We start from the raw sequence: 24,053 nt of genomic DNA, 5'->3' as shown, positions 1-24,053 counted from the left end.
AGGAAGGAAGGAAGGAAGGAAGGAAGGAAGGAAGGAAGGAAGGAAGGAAGGACATGAGATTATGACTCACCATACATACCTTTCTTCATTCTCTTGATTGACTTCTTCACCTCTCCACCTCTCATATCTTGACTCATGCAACAGCTAAAGAATTGGATTCTACTCTCTATTCTCCAATCCATCTTGACCATGGCTACTATAATTTTCCTGAAGCCCATCTGACTGTGTCATTTCCTTGCTTCTATGTCTGTGTTTTGTCTCTCGGTCAAAATCCAGACTCTTCTGTATGACACTTAACATCGTTCCCATCTGACTCTAGCCTGCCTTTCCTAACTTCTTTTTCATTACTTCCCTTCATGTGCTTTTCATTCTTGTCAAATTGGTCTGCTTCCCCTACCATCCCAATTGAGCCTTTCATCTTCCAGCTCTACATCTTTACAATGGCTTTCCCCATGAGGAATTCAATGCCTCCTGTCTTGCTTCCCTTTAGAATCCTTAGTTTCTTTCAAAAGTCAGCTGATGTGCCGCCTCTTCTAGGAAGCCTTTCCTGATCACCTGACCTAGGCAGTATTCTGTTTCTCTCTTTCTCTGTCTTTCTCTCAGTGGGTAACTCTTTCTGTCTCTGTCTTTGATTTTTCATGTACAGGGGCAGCTGGGTGGCTCAGTGAATATAGTGCTAGCCCTGGAGTGGGGAGGACCTGGATTCAAGTCACCTAACACCTGCCACCTACACCAGACCCATGTTTGCCTAAAAAAAAAATAAAAATAAAAAAACCTGAAAAAACAAAGATTTATCATTTATATACTTACCTATTTACTAGTATATGAACCTCTAGCCCCTGACACAATGTTTTATACATAGTAGGCACATGATCAGTGCTTGTTGGTTTGGATTAGAATGCTAGTTTCTTGGTTTTCTTATTGTCTTCATTACACATTTAAAACCTTTTGTTCATATAAATGTTTAGATAAATAAAATTTCCCCTAAGGGTTGAATTAGTTTAATTTTTAAAATATACTCTTCATCCTTTTCATTTTACATCATAGCCATTTCCAGAGCCTCTTTCCCTCTGTTCCAGATAGTGCTACTGTTTATGGGGCCATTTTTCATCTTGTGCTTATCTACCTCTCCTCACTCAGATCACTAGAGCTGAGCAAACCCATGAACTTCTCCTTACTCAAGGGCAGGAGAGTCCCTTGAAAGTGCTTCACAGGGAGAAGAGTGAGACAGACTTTGAGAGGCCATGGTTAACTTCAGAGTGGCAGGTGGAGACTGTGAATGAGATCTGCCATGTTTGCTGATAGTCCCAATAGCCTTCTGTGGCTGCAAGGAGCTAGTAGTTGAGCCAGATGCTATTAACTTTTTTCTATCAGGATTATTATGGTAGCATTTCTATCTTTTGTTTTATTTTGTTGTTACCTTGCTGCATTTTTTTGTTGTTTCGAGATAGAAAGTAGAGTTTAGGAGAAGCTGTTCACTGTGCCATTGTGACCAAAGACAGAACTCAGATTAAAAAGAATGAAAGAAAAATCCCTGAACTTTAGGGAAAGACTGAGTTTCTTACAGAAAGAAATAGGGTGTGTTTTGTTCTTCTTGCTTTCTCAGTAGGTGGTGGGAGAGGGGAAGGTGGGAGGGAAAGAATTTGGAACCAAAAATAAAATGAAATTGAGTTTTTTTAAAAAGGAGAGAAAAAAAGCACGTCAGAAACCATAGCTATATATGGTGAATGTGATGTGCTGTCAAAAACATCATAGGAGGGAAGAAACACAGATTCTGTCACTGTTTGTTCTTTACCTGTTTTGAGAGTAAAGGGCTCATTTTATCAGTCATGTTCACCAAAAGCTGACAAAATTGGGAATTATTATAATGTATATAAAATCACTTAGCTTGTGCAAGAGCTTAGAGCTCTTTTTTTCTGGAGGAAAGGAAGATTTCTACTCTTGAGGTAAGCAGGGTACTGAGTTTGATACTCATCCAGTTGACAGGCTATAGATGATAAAGAATCCAATTCTTTTATAATAACTGAAGTAGAAGAGAAAGACCCCCAAAATAAATGGTTTTCTTCCTTTTCCTTGTCCAAAATGTATAAAGGGATTTGTTTGTCTTCTTAGACAAAATGGGGGAAAAGGCATGGTAATGGCTGCCAAGTACTTTTATGAAGCACTCAGCCATGTTAGGAAGTGATCAATGGGCTCTGTGGGCACATTTGCCAAGGAGAGAAAGCTGTCTGCCTATACATCCATCATCCTCAAAATGAATGCCTAAAGGAAGAAGTCAGGAGTTGGACAGAAAATAGACAATTTTCTGAATGACCTTGGTACCATATTTTAGGGTTCTTTTTGGTATAAAAATATGGTCTTTTGAATGATTGGACAGAGATTTAAAGCTGTTGGGTGCTAGTATACTTTAGTGCATTTCTAATCCATTCCAACAAGAATATGCAAGACATGCTGGGCATTGTGGATACAAAGAGAAAATAGTTAATGGTTGAACCTTATAGGTTGTTGAGTGGATACAACATAGAGATAAATAAATATATATGTAATCATCTGAGGAGGGATAGAACTTTTCACAGCTGGGAGTAAGAAGTGGGGGCTGTCAGGAGAGATAGGAGGAGGCAAAGAAAAGCCTTGAAGGAAAATAGGGATTCTAAGAGGGGGAGATGAGAAAGGAGTACATGGCAAACACTGGGCGTAGTCTATGGACAGTCACAGAGATAGGAAATGGAAAGCCAGGTTTGAGGAAAAGCAAGTGGACCAGTTTGACTGAAATTCAGAGAATGTGAAGGGGCATAAAGTGAAATAAGCCTGGATATGTAGATTGGAGCTGAATTATGAAGAGCTTTAAATGCCAAGGTAAGGAATTTATATTTTGTCCCGGAGGCAAGAAAGAGCAACCAAAGGTTATTAAATAACAAAATTTTATGGTTAAACTTCTCTTTTGGAAAAACTGTTTTGAGAGCTCTATGGATTAGAGAGAATAAATGTTAAAAACTGGCAGTCAATTTTGCAACATCTTTGATCAGAAGTGATGAAGGCCATGTAAGTAGAGACAAAGAATATCTAGACAGATATGAATGCTCCTATAGCATATGAAGCCATTTCTCCTAGAATAACATTTATTATAAGGATCATGCGGTTTATTAACAAAAGATGGGTACCTCCAGTCTGTGTCTTATATGAAAAACCTGACCTCCTTCTTTAGGGAGGTATGACTTTTTTCTAATTGACCTGACAATTCATCCTTTAGACCTATGAACTTAGAGAAACCAAATCCTCCCCCATTATTTCATTACCGAGGAAAGGACCACCCACTCTTCAAGTGAGTGACAGTTCACTGTTGCAGACCAGCCCTGTTTTCAAATGCTTTAGGAAGAATGTTCTAGTTTACAGATAAAGAAGGAACAAGTCTCCACCCTGCCTCTAACAAAAGACAGAAAGATCCAGCTCAGCTCAATTAGTTGACCTTGAGGCCTGGAAGTAAATTACTTTAGCTTTGGAAAGTGAACCCTTTCAGCCTGACCTTCAAAACTGGAAGTTTAAGAAAATAAATGATTTTACATAGAAATGCTATTAACAAAAAATACAATTCAACATTCTTTTTCTTCACTACCCATGGTCTTCTAATTTAGCTAATCCATTCACACTATAGCATGAATCCCATCTACAGTATTCCTTCAAAATGGTCAGTCATCCAACTTCTCTTTAGATCATGCAGCCCCTTTTGAGATTAGAGAGGCACTCACATGTTGAAAGCTTTTATCTCTGGAAAAAAGTATTCTTCACACCCCACCACCCATCTTCCCTAACTATATTCTTCCACTTCCCCTCAAGGCTACTGTCCAGACTCTTACTGGAAACAACAAAATCCCAACAACTTCAATGTTGAAATTACTTCTGATTCCCTAAAAGTCTCAGTGCTCATGTAAGTTCTCTCAAGATCCTTAGGATTGGGGGCAGCTGGTGGCTCAGTAGATTGAGAGCCAGGCCTAGAGATGGGAGGGTCCTAGGTTCAAATCTGGCCTCAGATACTTCCTAGCTGTGTGACCCTGGGCAAGTCACTAGACTCCCATTGCTTGGCCCTTACTGCTCTTCTGCCTTGGAACCAATACATAGTATTGATTCTGAGACTGAAGGCAAAGGTTAAAAAAAATTTTTTTAAGAAGGTCCTTGGGACCCTGGTGCCTTCCTTCATGTATTCTCTGGAAGTCTATGGAATATTAGCTAGGCAGCAGTAACTTCTAGAGCTCCCCAAGAATTAATGTTTCCTTTTACGTTTACAACTGAGGGAACAGCGATTGAAACTGTTTTTTGACTTTAATGCCAGAGAATGTGGAGACAAAATAAAAAATGGAACTCAGGAGATGACCTGAAGGAAGAAGCAAACTCTTGGGCCTTTGTGTGTCTGAAAAACTGACAAAAAAACCACCTGTTTCTCCATAGAGAGGCAAAAATTTTCTCCCACAGTGAAATTTTCTATTAAATCTCTTCCAATGTTTATTGTGATAACTTTTTTCATCTTGATTGTATTTATTGTTTTTGAAAGGAAAGGGCTTTCTATTACATATCTCTGATGTGGCCTGATATCCAGGATATATAGAGAATTAAGCAAAAATACAAGACCATTAGCCAGGCCACCATGAATGTGAACAAAAGATAAAAATAAGTGATTCTCAAAGGAAGTACTAGAAACCATTAACATCATGTGAACATTTGTTCCAAATCAGAGATGCAGACCAAAACAGTACTGAGGTTTCACCTTACCCAGAAAATCCAAAGATAAAGGATGGAAAGAAGTATAATGCCAAAAAATCTGCCCAATCTGCAATAAAACAACTGAAGCACAGCTCTGAGCCAATAACTATTTATTAGAGGGACCTGGCCTTCTCCAACAAATAGGATCCCAAATTTTCCTCATGATCTGAAAACCTTACTTTATCCAGAGCACAGCTTTTATGCCCTTCAGGGCCCAACCTATTCTTTATGTGCTTGGATGGTCCAGGCAGTGTTTGTACAAAGTGTGTGATTTCATTGGTGGATTCCAAACTCTTAATAAACCTCTAAGTCATGTTGACACAAAAGAATGTGGCAACCAGCACCACCATCCGCACCCCCAACCCCCCCCCCCCGCCCCCTTTCCTACAGTGACATCTCTTTAGCAACAGACCCTGGGCTAATGTGCCCAAGCGAGGTTGCTAAGTGTTGGGTTCAACTCCTTACCCAGGCTTGCCTAGAGTGGGTCATGAGAAATAAGTGACACAGGGTAGAGGGAGGGGCTCTTGAGAGCTCTTCACTGAAGCTTATGACATCTCTATCATGAAGTATTTAAATGTTCAGGCCTAGAATAGAGGCTTCTTTCTATAATCTTACAAGTCATGCTAGAAAGTTAAAGTTTAACATAAGAGAAATGAATCTATTTGACTACAAACCTAGTCTACAATTCCTAATTATATTTTGTATTAAAATGTATTAATTATCCTTAGCTGACGAAATGTATGTCAATAACCCCTAACCCCCATGTTTGTTAATACAAAAGAAATATCAAGAAATAATCACTGTCCCAGTGGAATCACTTTAAATTAGATAATATTGATTGGCTCTTAACAGAAGAATAAAATCATTGATTTAAGATGAGTAGGAGTCTGCTCAAATAGGATAGGGATCAAGTTATTTATCATAGAAGCAATTTTGGAAGGGCTGTGAGAAAACTGGTAAACTGGTACACTTGCTGAAGTTGTGAATTGGTCTAGCTGTTCTGGAGTGCCATCTAGAATATGCTTTTTAAAAAGTATCTTAGAGGGGCAACTGGGGGACTCAGTGGATTGAGAACCAGGCCCAGAGACGGGAGGCCCTGGGTTCATATCTGACCTCATACACTTCCTAGCTGTGTGACCCTAGACAAGTCACTTAACCCCCATTGCCTAGCCCTTACCACTCTTCTGCCTTAGAACCAATGCGCAGTATTGATTCTAAGACGGGAAGGTAAGGGTTTAAAATTTAAAAAGTTTCTCAAAAGACCACACTCTTCGATCAAAAAGTCAAGGAATTCAGAGATAGAAAGAAGGGTCCCACATAAACCAAAATATTCATAGCAGCACTTATTGTGGCAGCAAAGAATTAGAAACAAAGTAGGTAATCAGTGATGGAGGAATGCCTACACTGGCACATGAATTGGATTAAGAAACAATAAATATTAAGAACTCAAAAGAAATATGGGAAAACTTAATGAACTGATGCAAAGCAAAATAAAGATAAGCAGGAAAATAGTATATATACACAAGTACATCAGTATAAGTCGAATGAACAATTAAATAAATATGAAATAATAAAATAAATTAAACAATAAAAGAACAGTAACATAAAACTAAATATGGTAAATTATAATGATCAATTTTGGCCCTGTAGAAAAGTTAAGAAAGTTACATTGCAACAAATGGGGAACTAAGTGCAGAATCTTAAAATACATTTGAAGATAACATTCAATGTGTTGATTTTGATGAACTGCCTTCCCCCCCTTCTCCTGTCCTTTCCCCCAACCCTGTTTTTGTTACAAGGGACGGCTCAAAATGGATAAGGAAACAAGAGACTCTTTTCTAGCAACAAAAGGCATCAATAAAAATATTTGTCAAAAAATAAAGGAGGGGGCAGCTGGGTAGCTCAGTGGATTAAGAGCCAGGCCTAGAGACGGGAGGTCCTAGGTTCAAATCCGGCTTCAGACACTTCCCAGCTGTGTGACCCTCGGCAAGTCACTTGACTCCCATTGCCCACCCTTACCACTCTTCCACCTAGGAAGCCAATACACAGAAGTTAAGGGTTTAAAAAAAAATAAAATAAAGGGTCTTTTTATCACCCACACATCTTTAACAGTTCCGCATCATTCTGATTATCAATGCTTATATATCATTCTTAAATTTCAACATAATTGAAAAATCATAACTACTTATGTGAAATCACTGTCCTCTTACATTAGCATTATTTTCTGTCTTAAAAATATAAACTAGAAGCCTTGAAAGAGAAAAAACACTCTTAAAAACACTATATGACATCTTTGTCTCAGTGGAGCCATATTTGTAATCATCATTAACCAAAATAGCCCCATTACTACTGTATATCTTGTAGAGTCAGATGTTATTTTGCATCTTAGTGCAGACATTAAAGAGTTTTGAAGAACTGTGCACATATCTATAGCTGAGTTCTGAATGATGGGTCTTCTAAAGCAGTGTGTTCTTTAGCTCTCCAGAGGAGGGCACCAACAAATCCTTTTCTTTGACTTTTAATACATTTTTAATTTACAGTAATCCTGACTCAGCTGACTGCAGTGGCTTAATATACTGCAGTTCAGCTATATTACTTTAGTCATTAAAGAACTAATTTGTTGTCTATAGCATATAGATTATAATCTTTAATTGTTTATATCATAACCATATTGTGTCTCAGAATCAGTAAATATTTTCCTCTGAAAATCTGATGTTAAATTTCTTTTCATATTGATAATAATTGTATTTATCAGCATATGTTATAGTCACCATAACCCAAATCTTTTATTAAATTTTTTTAAACCCTTGCCTTCCATCTTAGAATCAATACTATGTATTGGTTCCAAGGCAGAAAAGCAATAAGGGCTTGGCAATGGGGGTTAAGTGACTTGCCCAAGGCCACATTGCTAGGAAGTATCTAGAGCCAGATTTGAAACCAGGACCTCCTGTTTCTAGACCTTACCTCTCAATCCACTGTACCAACTAGCTGCCTTCTTCTTTAATTAATTCTTGAAGCTAATCAAGTTCCAGTTACTTGATTGAGTGTAAGTACTGAGAAAGTGTTCTAACCTTATTCTCTTATACTCATTCTACTTCCCTACTTCTATCATTTCTCTACTTATCTAAATCCCATCTATACTTCTGAGCCATGGGTAGGGTCTCCATCATGAAGTCTTCTCAGACAAATTAAACTATCTCCTGGTAGAGCACTAGTTTCTGGTCTCTGCCCTTCTCTGTCTCCTCTTCCACACAATCTCCAGGTGGGTGTGGTACCATCCCCTTGCTATGATCCTGAGAGATATAAATCCAGTGTCATACTAATGCATTACTGGTGAAGTTGTGAATTTGGAATTATGCCTGAAGGGCTTTAAAAGAATGCATGCCCTTTGATCCAGCAATACCGCTACTAAGTTTGTACCCCAAAGAGATTTTTTTTAAGTGTTTGTACAAAAAATATTTATAGCTGTGCTTTTTGTGGTAGCAAAAAATTGGAAAATGAAGAGGCATCCCTCGATTGGGGAATGGCTGAACAAATTGTGGTATCTGATAGTGATGGAATATGATTGTGTTATAAGGAATGATGAACTGCTTGGTTTCTATAAGAACTGAAAAGACCTCCATGAACTGATGCAGAGTGAAAGGAGCAGAACCAGGAGAATATTGTACATGGTAACTGAAACATTGTGGGACAATCAAATGTGATAGACTTTTCTACTAGCAGCAATGCAATGATCAAGAACAATCCCATGGAACTTATGAAAAAGAATACTATCCACATCTAGAACTATGGGAGTAGAAACACAAAATAAAAACATATGATTTATCACTTGGTTATATGGGTATATGATTTGGGGTTGTGGTTTTAAAAGATTACCCTATTATAAATATGAATAATGTGGAAATGGGTTTTGATTAATAAGACATGTATAAACCAGGGGAATTGCTTGTCAGCTCTGAGAGGGGAAGGGGGAGGTTGAAAACATGAATCATGTAACTATGGAAAATATCCCCCCAAAATAAATAAATAATGTGGAGGAAAAAATATAACCTGGAAAAATTAAAAGTAAAAAATAAATAAATCCAGTGTCATAGGTTTTACTGTTTGAGGCTTCATGCAAGGCCCCTAGTTCAGGCTAAGGAATTGGCTAAGGACTTTTACTAGCTTGGGCTCATGTTGCAACTGTAGAATAGACCCATGTTGGCAAATCTATTATATGTGTGCTGTAGAAGACTGCTCCCTCTCCATGTACGCCTGAGAAAATTTCTCACTTCACCTACCCCTCTGCCCAGGAGGCCAATGGGAGCACTTTTTCCTTTCCCTGTCTGGGGTAAGGGGGCAGCTCATATGTGGCATGAGGGTACAGTTTGGGCACTCAGTCTCTAAAAGGTTCACCATCACTTGAATAGATTGGGCCATGGTCCAGTCTGGCCTTTTTTTTTTTTTTTTAAATTTAAATTTTCTTTTCAGTTACATGTAAAAACAATTTTTAACAATTGCTTTTGGACATTTTGCAATTCAGATTCTCTTTCTCCCTCTTTCTCCTGTTTCTCCAAGATGGTAAATAGAGGTGATACCAGTGATTTAATGTAATACATATTTCCATATTTCCAATGCCATGACAAGACACATATCATACATACAATAAAAATTTTGTGAAGGAAAGATGATGTGCTTTGATCTGCAATCCCATTTCAATGGTTTCTTCTTTGGCTATGAATAGTATTTTTATCATGAGCCCTTTGGGATTATCTTGAAATCTTGTTTTCCTGCTAATAATTTAGTTGTTCATTGTTGATCATCATATAATATTTCCGTTACTATATACATGGTTCTCCTGGTCCTCATGCACTGGCTCTTTATTCTGATATAGCTATAGTGCTAGTGTCTTGTACTATAACCTGTGAGTTATCTCAACAAAATTTTATTATTTTCTGCCTTGCTTCATTTTAAAGTACAAGGCCAAACTTGCCTCTTCTAATTTGATTTCCTATTTTAGTGTTCCAATTTCCTATAATGAATATAATGAATGTGATATCTTTTTTAGGTATTCTTTCTAGAAAATGTTAAGTGTTCATAGAACTGATCAGCTTTCATCTCTTCAGCATCAGTGGTTAGAGGATAGACTTGTATTACTGTGATGTTGAACAGTTAGCCTTGGATTTGAACAGACAACATTCTGGTTTTTTTTTTTTAAACCCTTAACTTCTTTTTATTGGCTTATAGGTAAAAAAGTGGTAAGGGTGGGCAATGGGGATCAAGTGACTTGCCCAGGGTCACACAGCTGGGAAGTATCTGAGGCCGGATTTGAACCTAGGACCTCCGATCTCTAGGCCTGACCCTCAATCTACTGAGCTACCCAGCTGTCTCCATCATTCTGTTTTGATAGTATATCTCAGTACTGCTTTCCTCACTCTTCTTTTTGACTTATGGGGCTACTCCATTTCTTCTAAGGGATTCTTGCCCATGGTAGTACATGTTGTGAACACCTGAATTAAAGTCACGCGTTTCCTTCCAGTTAAGTTCACTGACACCCAAGATAACTGATATTTAACCTTTCCATTTCCTTTTTGACCATGCTTACCTTTGGTTCATGGAACTTACATGCTTGACACATATCAGGTACTTAATAAAGATATATTGATTTGCCAAGCTATCCAAGCTATCCAAGCCTCTTCCCCCAACAGCGGTATGTATCTCTGCACCCTTAGATTTGGCCAGAAAGGATACAGTTGTAGATAAAGTATGTTTCTGTGGTTTGAAAAGGGGAATGTCAGAAACCAACTCGATTAGAACAAAGCTTTAAATTATTATTTAAATCTCAATTATCCAAGCTACATTATCCAGGGCAAAAAAAGATGGCAATTTTAAAAAATTATATACTGTATTTTTCCAAAATAATTTTTCCCAACCAGCAATTCAAGAAACCATCATTAGTATAAAAGTAGTGATAGCTGTGATTAATATCTTCCTTTTAGCAAAGCCAAAATGGAGATACTGTTTTAGCCAAGTTTTCATTTATCCATGGTGCTTTTAATCCCTTCTAGTTAATTTTAGTCACATTCTGCCTTGTGTCTTTATTGAGATTTTAGAGTTACTCCTTCCTCTTTTGATCTCTTTTAATAGAGGAATAAAGCAAAAAGTTGGTACCAGAAGTAGCAACAACCAGTTTGGGCTGCTCTATTGGAAGTCATTATGGTATCAGTTAAATAGTTTTTAACTTTCCTTGTTTCCTGTAACTGCAACTGTGGGTAACAGTACTTACACTAGACAATATCTTTGGAACACTGAGTTCATACTAAAATAAAGGAGCTATACAGTGTTACAAGTGTTGTGACTTGAATTTAATAAACTCACCTTTGTCCCCAAACTTTTCAGAAATAAAGATGTGAATAAAAAGAGACCTCGAAGTTTGCTAGAAAAACTACGTTGGGTGACCCTGGGCTACCATTACAACTGGGACAATAAGGTATTAAATTTAATTTTTTTTTCCAATTCTGATCTTTTCTAGTTTCATGCTTCTTTAGCTTAAATGATTCAATTTCCTGAGTAGACCCAAGTTATCAGATTTGATGGTTGGTCCTTTTCATTCACTTTTTCTTAATATCTCTCTTAAAACTCTTCAAGGAGAAGTGAATAATATGTCAAGAGAAAGTAGTGATCCTTATAACTTGTCTTTTTCAGAACTTTTTAGAGTTTCCTTTATTATAGGGCTGTGTCATGAATTTATATCTACACTTTTTAAAACCCTTACCTTCTGTCTTAGAATTGATACTTAGTGTCAGTTCCAAGATAGAAAAAGTGGTAAGAGTTAGGCATTTGGGTTAAATGACTCGTCCAGGGTCACACAACCAGGAAGTTTCTGAGTTCACATTTTAACCCAGGACCTCCTTTCTCTATATATGGCTCTCAATCCACTGAGCCACCTAGCTGCCCACTCTCTACTTTTTCAAGAGCAGTGTTTTAACAAATAATAATGAAGTATCTGCCATATGCTGTGCAGTTTTTATTTATTTATTTATTTTAGGCAATGGGGGTCAAGTGACTTGCCCAGGGTCACACAGCTGGGAAGTGTCTGAGGTCAGATTTCAACCTAGGACCTCCCATCTCTAGGCCTGGCTCTCAATCCCCTGAGCCACCTAGCTGCCCACTCTACTTTTTCAAGAGCAGTGTTTTAACAAATAATAATGAAGTGTCTGCCATATGCTGTGCAGTTCTTTAAACAACTTCTTGTCCTCAGGGAGTTTATAATCTAGAAGAGAAAATAAAACCTGTGCAGAGATAAAGATGATGTCAATATGACAAGGATTTAAAATTTCTAGACAAAGTGATATAAGAAATGTGAGATAGGAAAGATCATTTTTAGCTGTGAAGATTAGGGAAAGCTTCATGGAGGGATTAGGACTTGCTCATGCTCTTCAAAATAGAGGTCTCTCAATAGACAGCTTTGAAGATAATGTATTTCATGCATGGAGATAGTGGCATGAATTCATGAAAGCAGAAGGAGAGGTTAAGATTAAGAGTGGAATAAGGCCTTATTCTTAGTAAAATAGGTGATAAGATCATCTATGAAAGATATGTCATTAAAATTGGGCTTTGAGGAAAGAGGATGAGGTATGGATCGTTAGCTGTTGGGTTGTCATTGTAGTTTTTTAGTTTATTGAGCAGTTGCAATTCGTATTAATGACTAAACCACCTACCATCAGACTGTGCAAAAAGAAGGCTGAGCCAAGACTTTGAAGGCTGACCTTGAACCATTTAGGCACCTGCCTTCACCAACAGAATTTTACTATCCATAGATAACCTCCATGAACTCATTCTCCAGTGATAGTATACTCCTACTCCTTCTTACTCTCCATATCCTAGGAAAGCTGACTCTTCAGATTTACTTGTCTCTTCCACTCTAGTTTTTGGAATTCCTACTCTGTAAATAACTTTCTTTCATTTTAAAACCTTTCCTCTCTTGCTTCATTCATCTGACAGCACTCACTGAGACTTGACTCCCTCCAGGTGCATTCCTAGCCATCCTTTCTGGTACTGGCTCAACTTTCTTTCATAGCCCCTGACACACTGGTTCCTACGAGGAGTTTCACTACTTTTTGCTCCCTGTTGCCTCTTCTGTACTCTCATTCTGTCTGGCATTTTCTCCTCCTTTAAGGTTCACATGATCATCTTGGTGACCATTATATTCAGCCCCCCAGGACAGTTTTCTTACTTTCTCAAGGAGTTCACTGCTTTCCTCATAGTCTCTTTTCCTACCACCAGCCCTTTCTCTAATCTAATCTAGGGGATTTCCAAGATACATGTTGAGGTACCTTCAAATATCCTAATTTCTCAGTTCCATAATCTATTCAGTTCCCATGACCTCCTCATCCACACACAAGGATGATCATCCCCTTGATCTTGCCATCATTCACAAGTGATCCACTTCCATCTTAAGAACTCTGAAATTCAGGGCAACTGGATGGCTTCATGGATAGAGAACCAGGCCTGGAGACAGCAAGTCCTGGGTTTAATTCTGGCCTCAGATAACTTCCTAGCTGGGTAACCCAGGGCAAGTCACTTAATTCCAATTTCCTAGCCCTTTCTGCTGTTCTTCTGACTTGGAACTGATACATAGTATTGAGTAGGTAATGTTTTTATTTAAAAGGTAAGGGTTAAGGGGGCAGCTGGGTAGCTCAGTGGATTGAGAGTCAGGCCTAGAGATGGGAGGTCCTAGGTTCAAATCCGGCCTCAGACACTTCCCAGCTGTGTGACCCTGGGCAAGTCACTTGACCCCCATTGCCCACTCTTCCACCTATAAGCCAGTACACAGAAGTTAAGGGTTAAAAAAAAGGTAAGGGTTTTATTTCAATAAATAAATAGCTGAAATTCTTTTTTTTTAACTCTTATTTAGAATTAATACTTTTTTTAGATTTCAAATAAGTTTTTATTCTATATTGTATCCTCTACTTAAATCCATCCAAATTCAATTAATTGTGCAGCTGCTTCATCTTCTTCAGCCTTTAAATTAGATGAGGGTTTAAGCCTTTTATCCAACTTGTTTTCTTTCTTTAAATGAGGTAAAATTTCTCCAAAACTGTTTGACTTTGTGAGCCTCAGTCTCCATTCCTCTAGAGAAAATTTAATGAGTGGTGAAAGAGATTTTCTTTCATTAAGAGACTTCCATAGAGAAGTCTTACATTGTCTGTGTAGAGAGCAAGAAAATTGCCTAGAGAATTAAATTCATCATCTGTTTCCATGTTATTTGAAGTACAAACCACTTTAAGTCATGCTTTGGAAGTGTTTCAGGAGAAAACTGAAGAAACTCTTTCTTCTTCTCAGACATTGACTTTTTAAGAGACTTAAATCTCCTTCAGTTACCTCAGAATCCAAGTTTCTTTCTTCAGTATGTGATGTTTTTCTCATCGACTCTTCCATTAAAACATCATTAGCCATTGAACTACTCTGCCCTACTGCATCACCAGACTCTGGGCTATGGGAGCTATTAAGATTCAAGTTGTCAGCTACCTCTGGAAGGGTTTCATACATTATATCAAAATGAGCAGCCTTACTACTATTGGGGTTAATTTCCTTTAGGATCTCAGAATTCCACAAGAAAGATGTATGCACCAACAACCATTCTTTACATGATGTAGGTGAGCAGTTCATTTTTTAACTTTCTCATTTTTGCCATCTCCTTCATCCATCTTGTTCTCTTGAGCAGATAAAACTGATTCTATATGGCTACTTTCTTTAAGGTTTACTTGGAAAGCTGAACATTTTGAGTTCTGCTCTCAGATTCTTTTCTTTGAAAGTTTTTGCACATTTCTTTGTTAGTGGGTCAAGTTGACTAGTTCCTATATATTCTCTGGAGGCCCAAGTTTTGAAGAACCTTTTTCTTCAAGCAGGAATGATTTACTGAGAGATCCTGAGAGAAAATTATACATGCTTAAATGAGTCTGATCATTTAACACAGCATCTGTTTGAACCACCTCTACGTCTGGATCATCTTCATCTTGAAAAACTTTCCATTATAGTATTCTATGAGGGTCTAATTTCAGGAGTCAGATTTTCAGGAGTTTGTTTCATCATCTCATGTCTAGACTGTTGCAAGAACCTGCTAATAAATCTGCCTGTATTAAGTCTCTTCCCCACTCTAGACTATCCTCCATTCAGCCACCAAAGTGATTTTCCTAAAGTGCAGCTCCCGAGGAGGCTAGGAAACACAACAGACAGAGCTTCAGGCCTGGAGTTGGGAAGACCTGGGTTCAAATCTGACCTAGCTGTGTGATCCTGAGTAATCACAACCCCAGTTGCCTCCCCTTTGCCCTTCTGTCTTAGAAGTGTAACTAAGACAGAAAATACGGGTTAATTTAAATTTTTTATTTTAATTTTTTTGCCAATTACATTTAATAACATATTTCTGCACAAGTTTTCCTAAGTTATATGATCAAACTTATCTCTTTCCCTCCCTTCCCTTCCCCTCTCCCTCCTGGTGCAGTCAGGTGGTTTGATCTGGGTTATACATGTATTATGATGCAAACATAGAAAATAAGAGTTATTTTTTAAAAAGTGCAAATCTAACTATACATCTCTACTCAATAAACTCCACTGGCTCCCTATTGTCTCCAGGAATAAATACAATATGCTCTTGTTTGGCATTGAAAGCCCTTCATAGCTTAGCCTTATCCTACCTTTCCAGTCTTCTTAAACTTTATTTTACCTTATTCTTTGATTGTATGAAGCTGCCTTTTGGCAGTTTTGTGATCAATATACCCCACATCTCTCAGCTCCAGGCATTTCCTCTGGCTGCCCCATGAATGTTCTTCTTCCTCTGTTTTAACTGCTCACCTCTTTGGCTTCCTTTAAATTCCAACAAAAAAATCTCTCCTTGTGCAGGAAGCCTTTCCCAATCCTTTATAAGTCTAGTGCCTTCTCTTTATTAATCATTTCCTATTTAAGTTGAATAGAGCTTGCTTTGTATATATTTGTTTGCTTCTTGTCTCCCCCATTAGATTGTGAGCTCCTTGAGGGTAAGAACTATCTTCTATCTTTTTTTTTTTTAAATATCCCCAGTGCTTAGTACAGTGCCTGATATATAGTAGGCACTTAAGTATTTATTAATTGATTAATAGATCTTTCCCACTAGCTATCATCATGCTTCTCAGCTAAGTGTGAAAAAATTTAGTATCTACCTTAATAATAATAGCTCATATTTATTTAGCCCTTGAAGGTTTATAAAATGCTTTATAAATATTCTCTTACTTTTCCTCTCAATAATCAATAAACATTAGGTGCTTTTGTTATCCCCTTTTTAAAAGTGACAGAACTGAAGCAGAAAAAAGTCAAGTCACTTGCGCAGGATTATATAGCTGGTGTATGACTGGATTTGAACTCAAGACCTCCCTCCTCTAAACCCAGTGTTCTATCTAATGTTCCACCTAGCTACCTCTCCACTGCTTCTGTTTCCCTTCCTCTCACTCTTTTTCAACCTTCTTAATTCTGGCTTCCAATTTCATCATTAGACTGAAATTGTTATAATTGTTATCCCCACACTTACCAGCGATCTCTTAATTGCTAAATCTAATCCTTAACCTCAATGCATCATTTGGCAAAGCTGACCTCCTCCTTCTCCTGGATACTCTTTCCTCTTGGTTTTTATGACACTACTCTCTCTTAGTTCTCCTCCTACATCCCAGTTCTGGAAATTTGCATTCATTAGGAAATAAGAAAAGGAACTTTGAGTGACCTTGGGCAAGTCATTTAACCCAAATTGCCTAGCCCTTAAAGCTTTTCTGCCTTGGATTCAATGCTTAGTATCAATTCTAAGACAGGGAAAAAGAAGAAAGGAAGGAAGGAATGGAGGGAGGGAGGAAGGGAAGGCAGGATGGATGGGAACACTGGAGGGAGGGAAGGAAAAAAAGAAAAAGGAAAAAGGGGAGGGAGAAGGGAGGAGAAAGGAAAGAAGGCAGGGAGGAAGGGACTTCTCAAATCAGAAATGTAAGAAATAGCAACTTCAGGGGCAACTAGGTAGCACAGTTGATAGAGAGCCAGGCCTGGAGTTGGGAGGACCTTGGTTCAGAGCTGGTCTCAAACACTTCCTAGCTAGGTGACCCTGGGCAATTCACTTAACCCCATTTGCCCAGCCCTTGTCCCTCTGGCTCTGCTTAAGACAGAAAGCAAAGATTTTTTTAAAATAGCAACTTTAGTCCCATTTACTATCTCAACTCGTTACAAAGGGCAGGGTCTGGTTTAATGTAAAGTGTTAAGCCTGGTGTTAGAAGAGCTGAGTTTCAAATCCTGTCTCTGCCACTTACCAGCAGGATAACCTTAGACTAGTCATTTTACTTACTCAAGCCTCAGCTTATTCATCCATTAAAATAAAAAGGATAAGGAGGTTTATATTCTCTGTCTCATAGAGTGATATGGCTCAAGTGGCAATACCTTATGGAATGATGTCTTTATTAGACCAATTCTGATAAAAGGTAGAACATTCTAGAAAAGCAGATTCTTGAGCTGCTAGCAAGGTTAAAAGCAAAGAGGCAAAAACATGTTCAAGTTATTCTACCTGCTTTGAGAAACATGTGCCATCAGCCTGCTATTGACCTGAATCAGTGATTCTCAAAGTGGGCGCCACCGCCCCCTGGTGGGTGCTGCAGCAATCCAGGGGAGAGGTGATGGCCACAGGTGCATTTATCATTCCTATTAATTGCTATTAAAATAAAATAAAAATTAATTTCCGGGGGGCTAAGTAATATTTTTTTCTGGAAAGGGGGCAGTAGGCCAAAAAAAGTTTGGGAACCACTGACCTAAATGAAGGCATCTGGTTGGCTCAATGGTTAGAACATTAGACCTGAAGTCAGGACGACTTGAGTTCAAATCATTTGGCCTAAAGCTGTTGCTCATTCTAACCTATCAATAGCTGGTCCAGTCATAGATACTTGGGGACTGGTAAAGATCTGAGATAAAAATAGACTTCTTAATCACATTTGGATTTGGCTAGGAAAGAGGGATAAAAGGGAAGGAGTACCTAAACAAGAGAGCAGTCTCTCAGGAGGCTGCAGACATACTTAGCCAAGATATGTTTTAGCTTTATGTCTGCAAAGCAAACTATGAGGTTGAAATTTTCATCAAAACTACAGCCCTGGGGCAGCTGGGTAGCTCAGTGGATTGAGAGCCAGGCCTAGAGACGGGAGGTCCTAGGTTCAAATCCGGCCTCAGACACTTCCCAGCTGTGTGACCCTGGGCAAGTCACTTGACCCCCATTGCCCACCCTTACTAATCTTCCACCTATAAGTCAATACACAGAAGTTAAGGGTTATAAAAAAATAAAATAAAATAAAATAAAAATAAAACTACAGCCCTGGCAGGTTCCTGAATTGTCAAGTCACAAAGATTTTATGACAAGAGAGGGCACATGGGACTTAGATTTTTTTTTTTTAAACCCTTACCTTCCGTCTTAGAGTCAATACTGTGTATTGGCTCCAAGGCAGAAGAGTGGTAAAGATAGGCAATGGGGATCAGGTGACTTGCCCAGGGCCACACAGCTGGGAAGTGTCTGAGATCAGATTTGAACCTAGAACCTCCCATCTCTAGGCCTGGCTCTCAATCCACTAAGCCACCCAGCTGCCCCCTAGATTTTTTTTTTACAGCTCTTACCCTCTGTCTTAGAATCACTACTGTGTAGTGTTTCCAAGGCAAAGGAATAGTAAGGGCCAGGCAATGGGGGTTAAGTCACGTGCCCAAGGTCACACAACTAGGAAGTGTCTGAGGTCAAATTTGAACCCAAGACCTCCTGTCTCGGCCTGGCTCTCAATCCACTGAGCTGCCTAGTTGCCCCCAAGACTTAGATTATTAAGGAGAAAGAATATGAGGGAGTGTTGGTGCTGGAAGTGGTGACTTAATTACTGGTGTCAATTCATAGCCAGCTTGGGAGAAGAAAGTATTTATTTTTAGGTATCACCTTCTGATGATCCAGGAGCCAAAATTCAAAGTATGTTTTGAGCCATTGCTTGTAAGCATTATGCCAAATGCATTATTGCAGTGACACAGCTTCTTTCACAGGCTGAGAAACCCCAAACTAACAAACTGTGGCCTTTATATCCCTAAGAGCCAGGATATTAGCCATAGAGTGATGAGCAAGAATATTAATATTGGCATTGATTGTTTTGCAGTGGTAACTGAGAAAATGCAACTGCTTTCTCTTTTCCTAATTTTTTAATCTTTTTTTCCCTTTCCCTTCTATTTCTATTAAAGACATATTCTGCCGACCACTACACACCTTTCCCCCCGGACCTGGCTTACCTCTCAGAACAAGTGGCTGCTGCGTGTGGGTTTCAGGGCTTCCAAGCAGAGGCTGGAATCCTCAATTACTATCGATTAGATTCCACATTGGGGATCCATGTCGACAGATCAGAACTAGATCACTCCAAGCCCCTCCTGTCCTTTAGGTAATCAATCTGAAGAAGGAGGTTTGTGATTCTCCTTTTTGTCTTAAGCTTGTTTAAGCTAAGCATCAAGGTTAAATGGTATTTAATGTTCAGCTTCATAATGATCTTTCCTCTCAAGACCAGGCATAAATTAAATGAGTTTCTCTCATTAGAAAGAGAGTTAGCCAACTCTCTTTAAGCTACATTAGGACTGATTCTTGTGACTGAGATACAGTGCCAGGGCTCTATGGAGCAGGGCAGTAAAATAGCATAAAATAGAGCTTTCTAATCTCTTAGATTGAAAAGTAACAGCCCAATCTCCTAATGTCCCTAAAAATCAGTTTTTGATCTATGTAAATTACTTATTTTTTACTTACCATAGTAAGTCAAGAATGTATGATTCTGTTGGTGTGAATGCTGCTTCAACTGATAAGAGACTACACTCTCTGTGTGGAGATGGTCATCACTCTTTAAGTAGCTTTTCAGAACTCAGGTCGGTCCTCAGACAACAGATTTGTCCAGATTTTTCATTATGTATAAGTGCTGCACCAGAACTTAAAATATAATTGATTGTACCGTAAACCTCACTAATTATGCCTAAAAAGATAAAATATTTTAATCATCTTTATTAAAATACTTGAACATCAATAAAAATATACTAACAAATAATATAGTAACTCGGTGGTTTATTAATTTATAATCTAGCAACTTATCAATATGTCATTTTTTTGTCATAGTATTAATGGGTTTTGGTGCACTGCAAGAACAAAAGTGCTGTCTGGGCTCAGTTTATGGCCCATACTGTATATCAGATTTTGGCCACTTCTTATAGGAGGCTTTAAGACCATAGGGCAGTATGTTAACACAGTTTGTAGAGTAGTTGGGGCATAGAAAAGGACAGAATTGGGGCAGCTAAGTGTCATAGTAGATAGAATGCCAGGCCTGGAGTCAGGATGTCCTGTGTTCAAATCTGTCCTCAAACATTTCCTAGCTGTGTGACCATGGACAAGTCACATGACCCCATTTGCCTAGCCCTTGCTTTTCATACTTAGAGTTGTTAAGATAGGCAGTAAAGAGGTTTTTGTTTTTGTTTTTAAGAAAAGTACAGAATTTAAATTTAGGACTCAATAGTATTGCTAATTTGTAGCTATAGCATTATTAATTTGGAATAGTTTTGCCGCCAGTAGCTAAAATTCATTATTGTTTTTTCTGTACTTTTTGTAGCTTTGGACAGTCGGCCATCTTTCTTCTGGGTGGCCTCAAAAGAGACGAAGTCCCCACAGCCATGTTTATGCATAGTGGAGACATCATGGTGATGTCAGGATTCAGCCGTCTATTGAACCACGCTGTCCCACGAGTCCTCCCAAATTTTGATGGGACAAGCCTGCCTCTTTGCCTGGAGATACCACTCCCAGATGCCTTACCTGCAGGTTCAGTTGCAGAACCCTGTTCTTTGGAGGACTGGCAAGTGTGTGCCAACTATCTACAAACAGCTCGGGTTAACATGACTGTGCGGCAAGTGCTGGCCCCTGGCCAAGACTGGGAGGAAAGAGAAACAGAGACCACAAGCGAAAATGCTTGCCACCTTGACAATAAAAATAATGAAGCAAAGCGGCCCAGGATGAACCCTAACAGTTGAGATTTGGGTGACCCAAATACTTAGGCAGGTCCTATAATCTACTGTCACAGTTGATATTGCCATGAGCCTCATCTGGAGGAGCCGGCTCATGTGAAGTTTTCACTAGAAAAAACAAACAGAAGAGTTCCTCATTGATTGCACTAAGACTGTGAAAACCTTTCTGGAAAAAACAAAAACACAACAGCCTGGTTTATCACTTTTATGAAGAATTCACTCATTCTTATCCCAGTAAGACTTGACACATGATACATATCCCATACCAGCTTGCAAGCTTGCCTCAGTTGTCCATGGAGATATAAAATACTCAAAAAACAGGATTCCCTTCAGGGCTGGTCCTTTGCCAACATTTCTAATGATGAACTTTCATGTCTCTGGGTTTTTTAGATGTCACAGGCTTAGATGAACATTAATTGTTAAGAGAGAGATTCATCTGCTCTCTCTAGGAAACCACTGAGAAAAATCTGATCCTCTACCACCCTTCATGCCATCTTCTTACCTCTTTAGATTATGCCTTGATTCCCCTTCAGTCTCTGCACTCCTGTCCTGGTTTTTCAAAGGAAAATGGTGCACACACCAAACAGTGAAGTTGTAAATCTTATCCTTCAAAAAAAAGAAATGAATCAGGAGCTATCTTTCTTGCCCAGCAGATAAATATGTTTAATCCAAATAAAGGAAACAGCAGGTTTTTTAAAACATTTTCTTTAGGACTCCCAACTCTTCTCTATCAGCTTTTTAAATGCAGTTTTAATTGTCGGAGTCAAATTCCAAGTCCCAGGGTGTTCTGTCACTATTTTCTCCAGGAATAAACTGACTCTGTTTTAAATTAAAGATCACTATCTGTCTTGAAGAGTTCATATGTCTGGGATTTTTTTTTCTTTATAGCTATTTTCTGTGTTCATGCTGCTAGAGCCCTCTGGCTGCTTTCTCAGAACACCTCCCTGCCTTGCTGCTGGCACATTGAGTTCTCTTTGTGATGCTCTCGCATGGGAGGGAATATCACTTGATATCCTGCAATGGCTGGATATTTGTCTGTCAGGAGGCAGCTTGGGAAATGCTCCAGGCATTAGGCTCTAATCTTTTATTCCCACTGATACAACTCACTATAATCTCAAACAAGTCACTTCATCTCTGCCTGCATTTTTTCATTTATAAAAAGGAAATATTTGTTACCATCCTCATAAGGGTGTGGTGATAGAAACATGTTGATTTGTACTATTGTGATAATGGGTTTTTAGTGCTTCCCAGAAGTCCTCAAAAATGTTGTCAATGGGTAAGTTTATGGCCTGTATCCTAAGTTCTGGCCACGCCCACTAAAAGGCTTTTTTTGTAGGGCAACTCGGTGGCATAGTGGATAGAATGCCAGGCCTCAAATCAGGACGATTCCACTTTCTGAGTTCAAATCCATCTTCAGACATTATGTTACCCTGGGCAACTCATTTAACCCTGTTTGCCTCAGTTCCTCATCTAGAAAATGATCTAGAAAAGGAATTGGTAAACCACCCACAGTATCTTTGCCAAGAAAACCCCAAATGGGGTCGCAAAGAGTTGGACGTGACTGCATAATGACTCTACAATAACAATATAAAGGCCTTAACCCAATAGGGCAGGATATAAACATGGTTTGTAGAATCGTTGGGGTAGAAAAGTCCAAAATTTAAATTAGAGAATGATTCAAATGAAGGGAAATTAAAATTACATAGTTATTACTACTCTTTAACAGAAACATGTTATAATAATATGGTTTTTGCTATTATAGCAAATGAAATATCCCAGCCTACCTGTTTGTGCAAAGCACAATGCGAAGCAAATCTTATCAGCAATTAGGATTTATGTAAAGTCTATATTTCCTGCATGCTCTATATTCTGATTTCCTATCTGTACTTAATACTAATGCCAGATGATCCTTTTCTGTTTCTTAGAAATAATTGAGAAATAATATTTTTTCAAAATGAGTCTAATAAGGGGATTGTGTGATTGGCAGAGAAAAAATTACAGTGCAGGTAGCTAGGTAGCACAGTGGAAAAGCTCCAGGCCTGGAGTTGGGAAGACCTGGGTTCAAATGTGACCTCAGATACTTCCTGTGTGAGCTGTGTGACCCGTCAAGTTGCTTCAACTCAATTACCTTTTAGAATTTTTTACAACTTTTAGAATTGATACTAAACTCATACTTAAAAATACAGTGGATAATTTTTGACCATCCAGATCAAAGTATGACCCTTTTCCCCCATTCAGATGATGTATATCTACAGATAAAAGTCAGCCCTGATATGGAAGAATATATCTATAAGCTATTTCTTGGAACCTAAATTTAAACCTTAAACATAAGAGAAAGTTTCGTTTTCCTCTTCATGAAGAGTCCTCTGTGAGACTGAGGTGCATCATAGGAAAGAGTGTTAATGCTATAAAGACCCTGAAATGTGTCATCTCATCCAGTCTGTGTGTGGTATCTGGAGGGAGAATATACACTGCAGTATAGACCGAGGCATGTATGAAATAGAGATGTCAGCTGCCTTCTGAACTCCCCCAGATCTCTCTCTTGCCAGAAAAGTTTCTGTCAAAAATTCATTCATTAGTCTGTACTAATAACCTCAACAGATCATCTTGCTTGTCCTACACTTCCTGCCTCTTATCCTCACAGCAAGCTGACTTTCCTTAGAAGGATTCTGGGAACTGGATGAGAAGATGAATTGCTAAATTGGGTAGAGGCCCAGCAAAATGACTAAGAGCACTTCTTGGTAATTTCTCATTTTCTCTATTCCTTTTTCAGTGAGGTAAGAGCTGTTCTTATCCTTTTTTTCCTTTTACTTAATCTTAAAAAAAAAAAAGCCATTTATTAGAGTAAGGGGAAAAAAAGTCTAAAGCCCTGAATGGGTTTGACTGAGGCAAATTAGAAGGGTAATGAGGCAGAAAGGGGCCCTTCAAGATGGCTATTGATTTCAGTATGATGGAGTTGGTGGAGCAGGGCCTATAAGAGAATATGACATTGCATCTGCTTTCTTTTGCAAAGGTTATAATGAAAAGAGCAAATGAAATTATAGTATCTAGATCCCGACTGTAAATTAGAATTATACCCCTTTTGGTTCAATTAACTTGAACAAACATTTGTTAAGTACATTTTACATGCCAGGTTCTAGAGATAGGAAGATTAAAAAAAAATTACACAGTTATTTTTCCATTACAACAAATATTTATTAGACTATGTTCTAGGCACTAGAGATAGAAAACTATTCCTGTCTTCAGGGAGATTA

At 38.5% G+C, this 24,053-nt stretch overlaps 1 protein-coding gene across 1 annotated transcript in view; it reads left to right on the top strand.

The window, feature by feature from the left end:
- Positions 1–21,657, top strand: part of ALKBH1 (alkB homolog 1, histone H2A dioxygenase) — a 35,503-nt gene extending 13,846 nt beyond the window's left edge. Inside the window, exons 4-6 of the mRNA XM_044664964.1 lie at positions 11,134–11,224; positions 18,994–19,187; positions 20,391–21,657. Of these exons, the coding sequence (XP_044520899.1) occupies positions 11,134–11,224; positions 18,994–19,187; positions 20,391–20,805 (700 nt within the window). The 3' untranslated portion in view covers positions 20,806–21,657. The remainder of the gene's footprint in view (positions 1–11,133; positions 11,225–18,993; positions 19,188–20,390) is intronic.
- The last annotated feature ends 2,396 nt before the right edge of the window (positions 21,658–24,053 follow it).

The sequence above is a fragment of the Gracilinanus agilis genome, chromosome 2 (assembly GCF_016433145.1).
Source record: "Gracilinanus agilis isolate LMUSP501 chromosome 2, AgileGrace, whole genome shotgun sequence".
Taxonomy (NCBI): domain Eukaryota; kingdom Metazoa; phylum Chordata; class Mammalia; order Didelphimorphia; family Didelphidae; genus Gracilinanus; species Gracilinanus agilis.
This window is presented reverse-complemented; position numbering and strand designations above follow the sequence as displayed.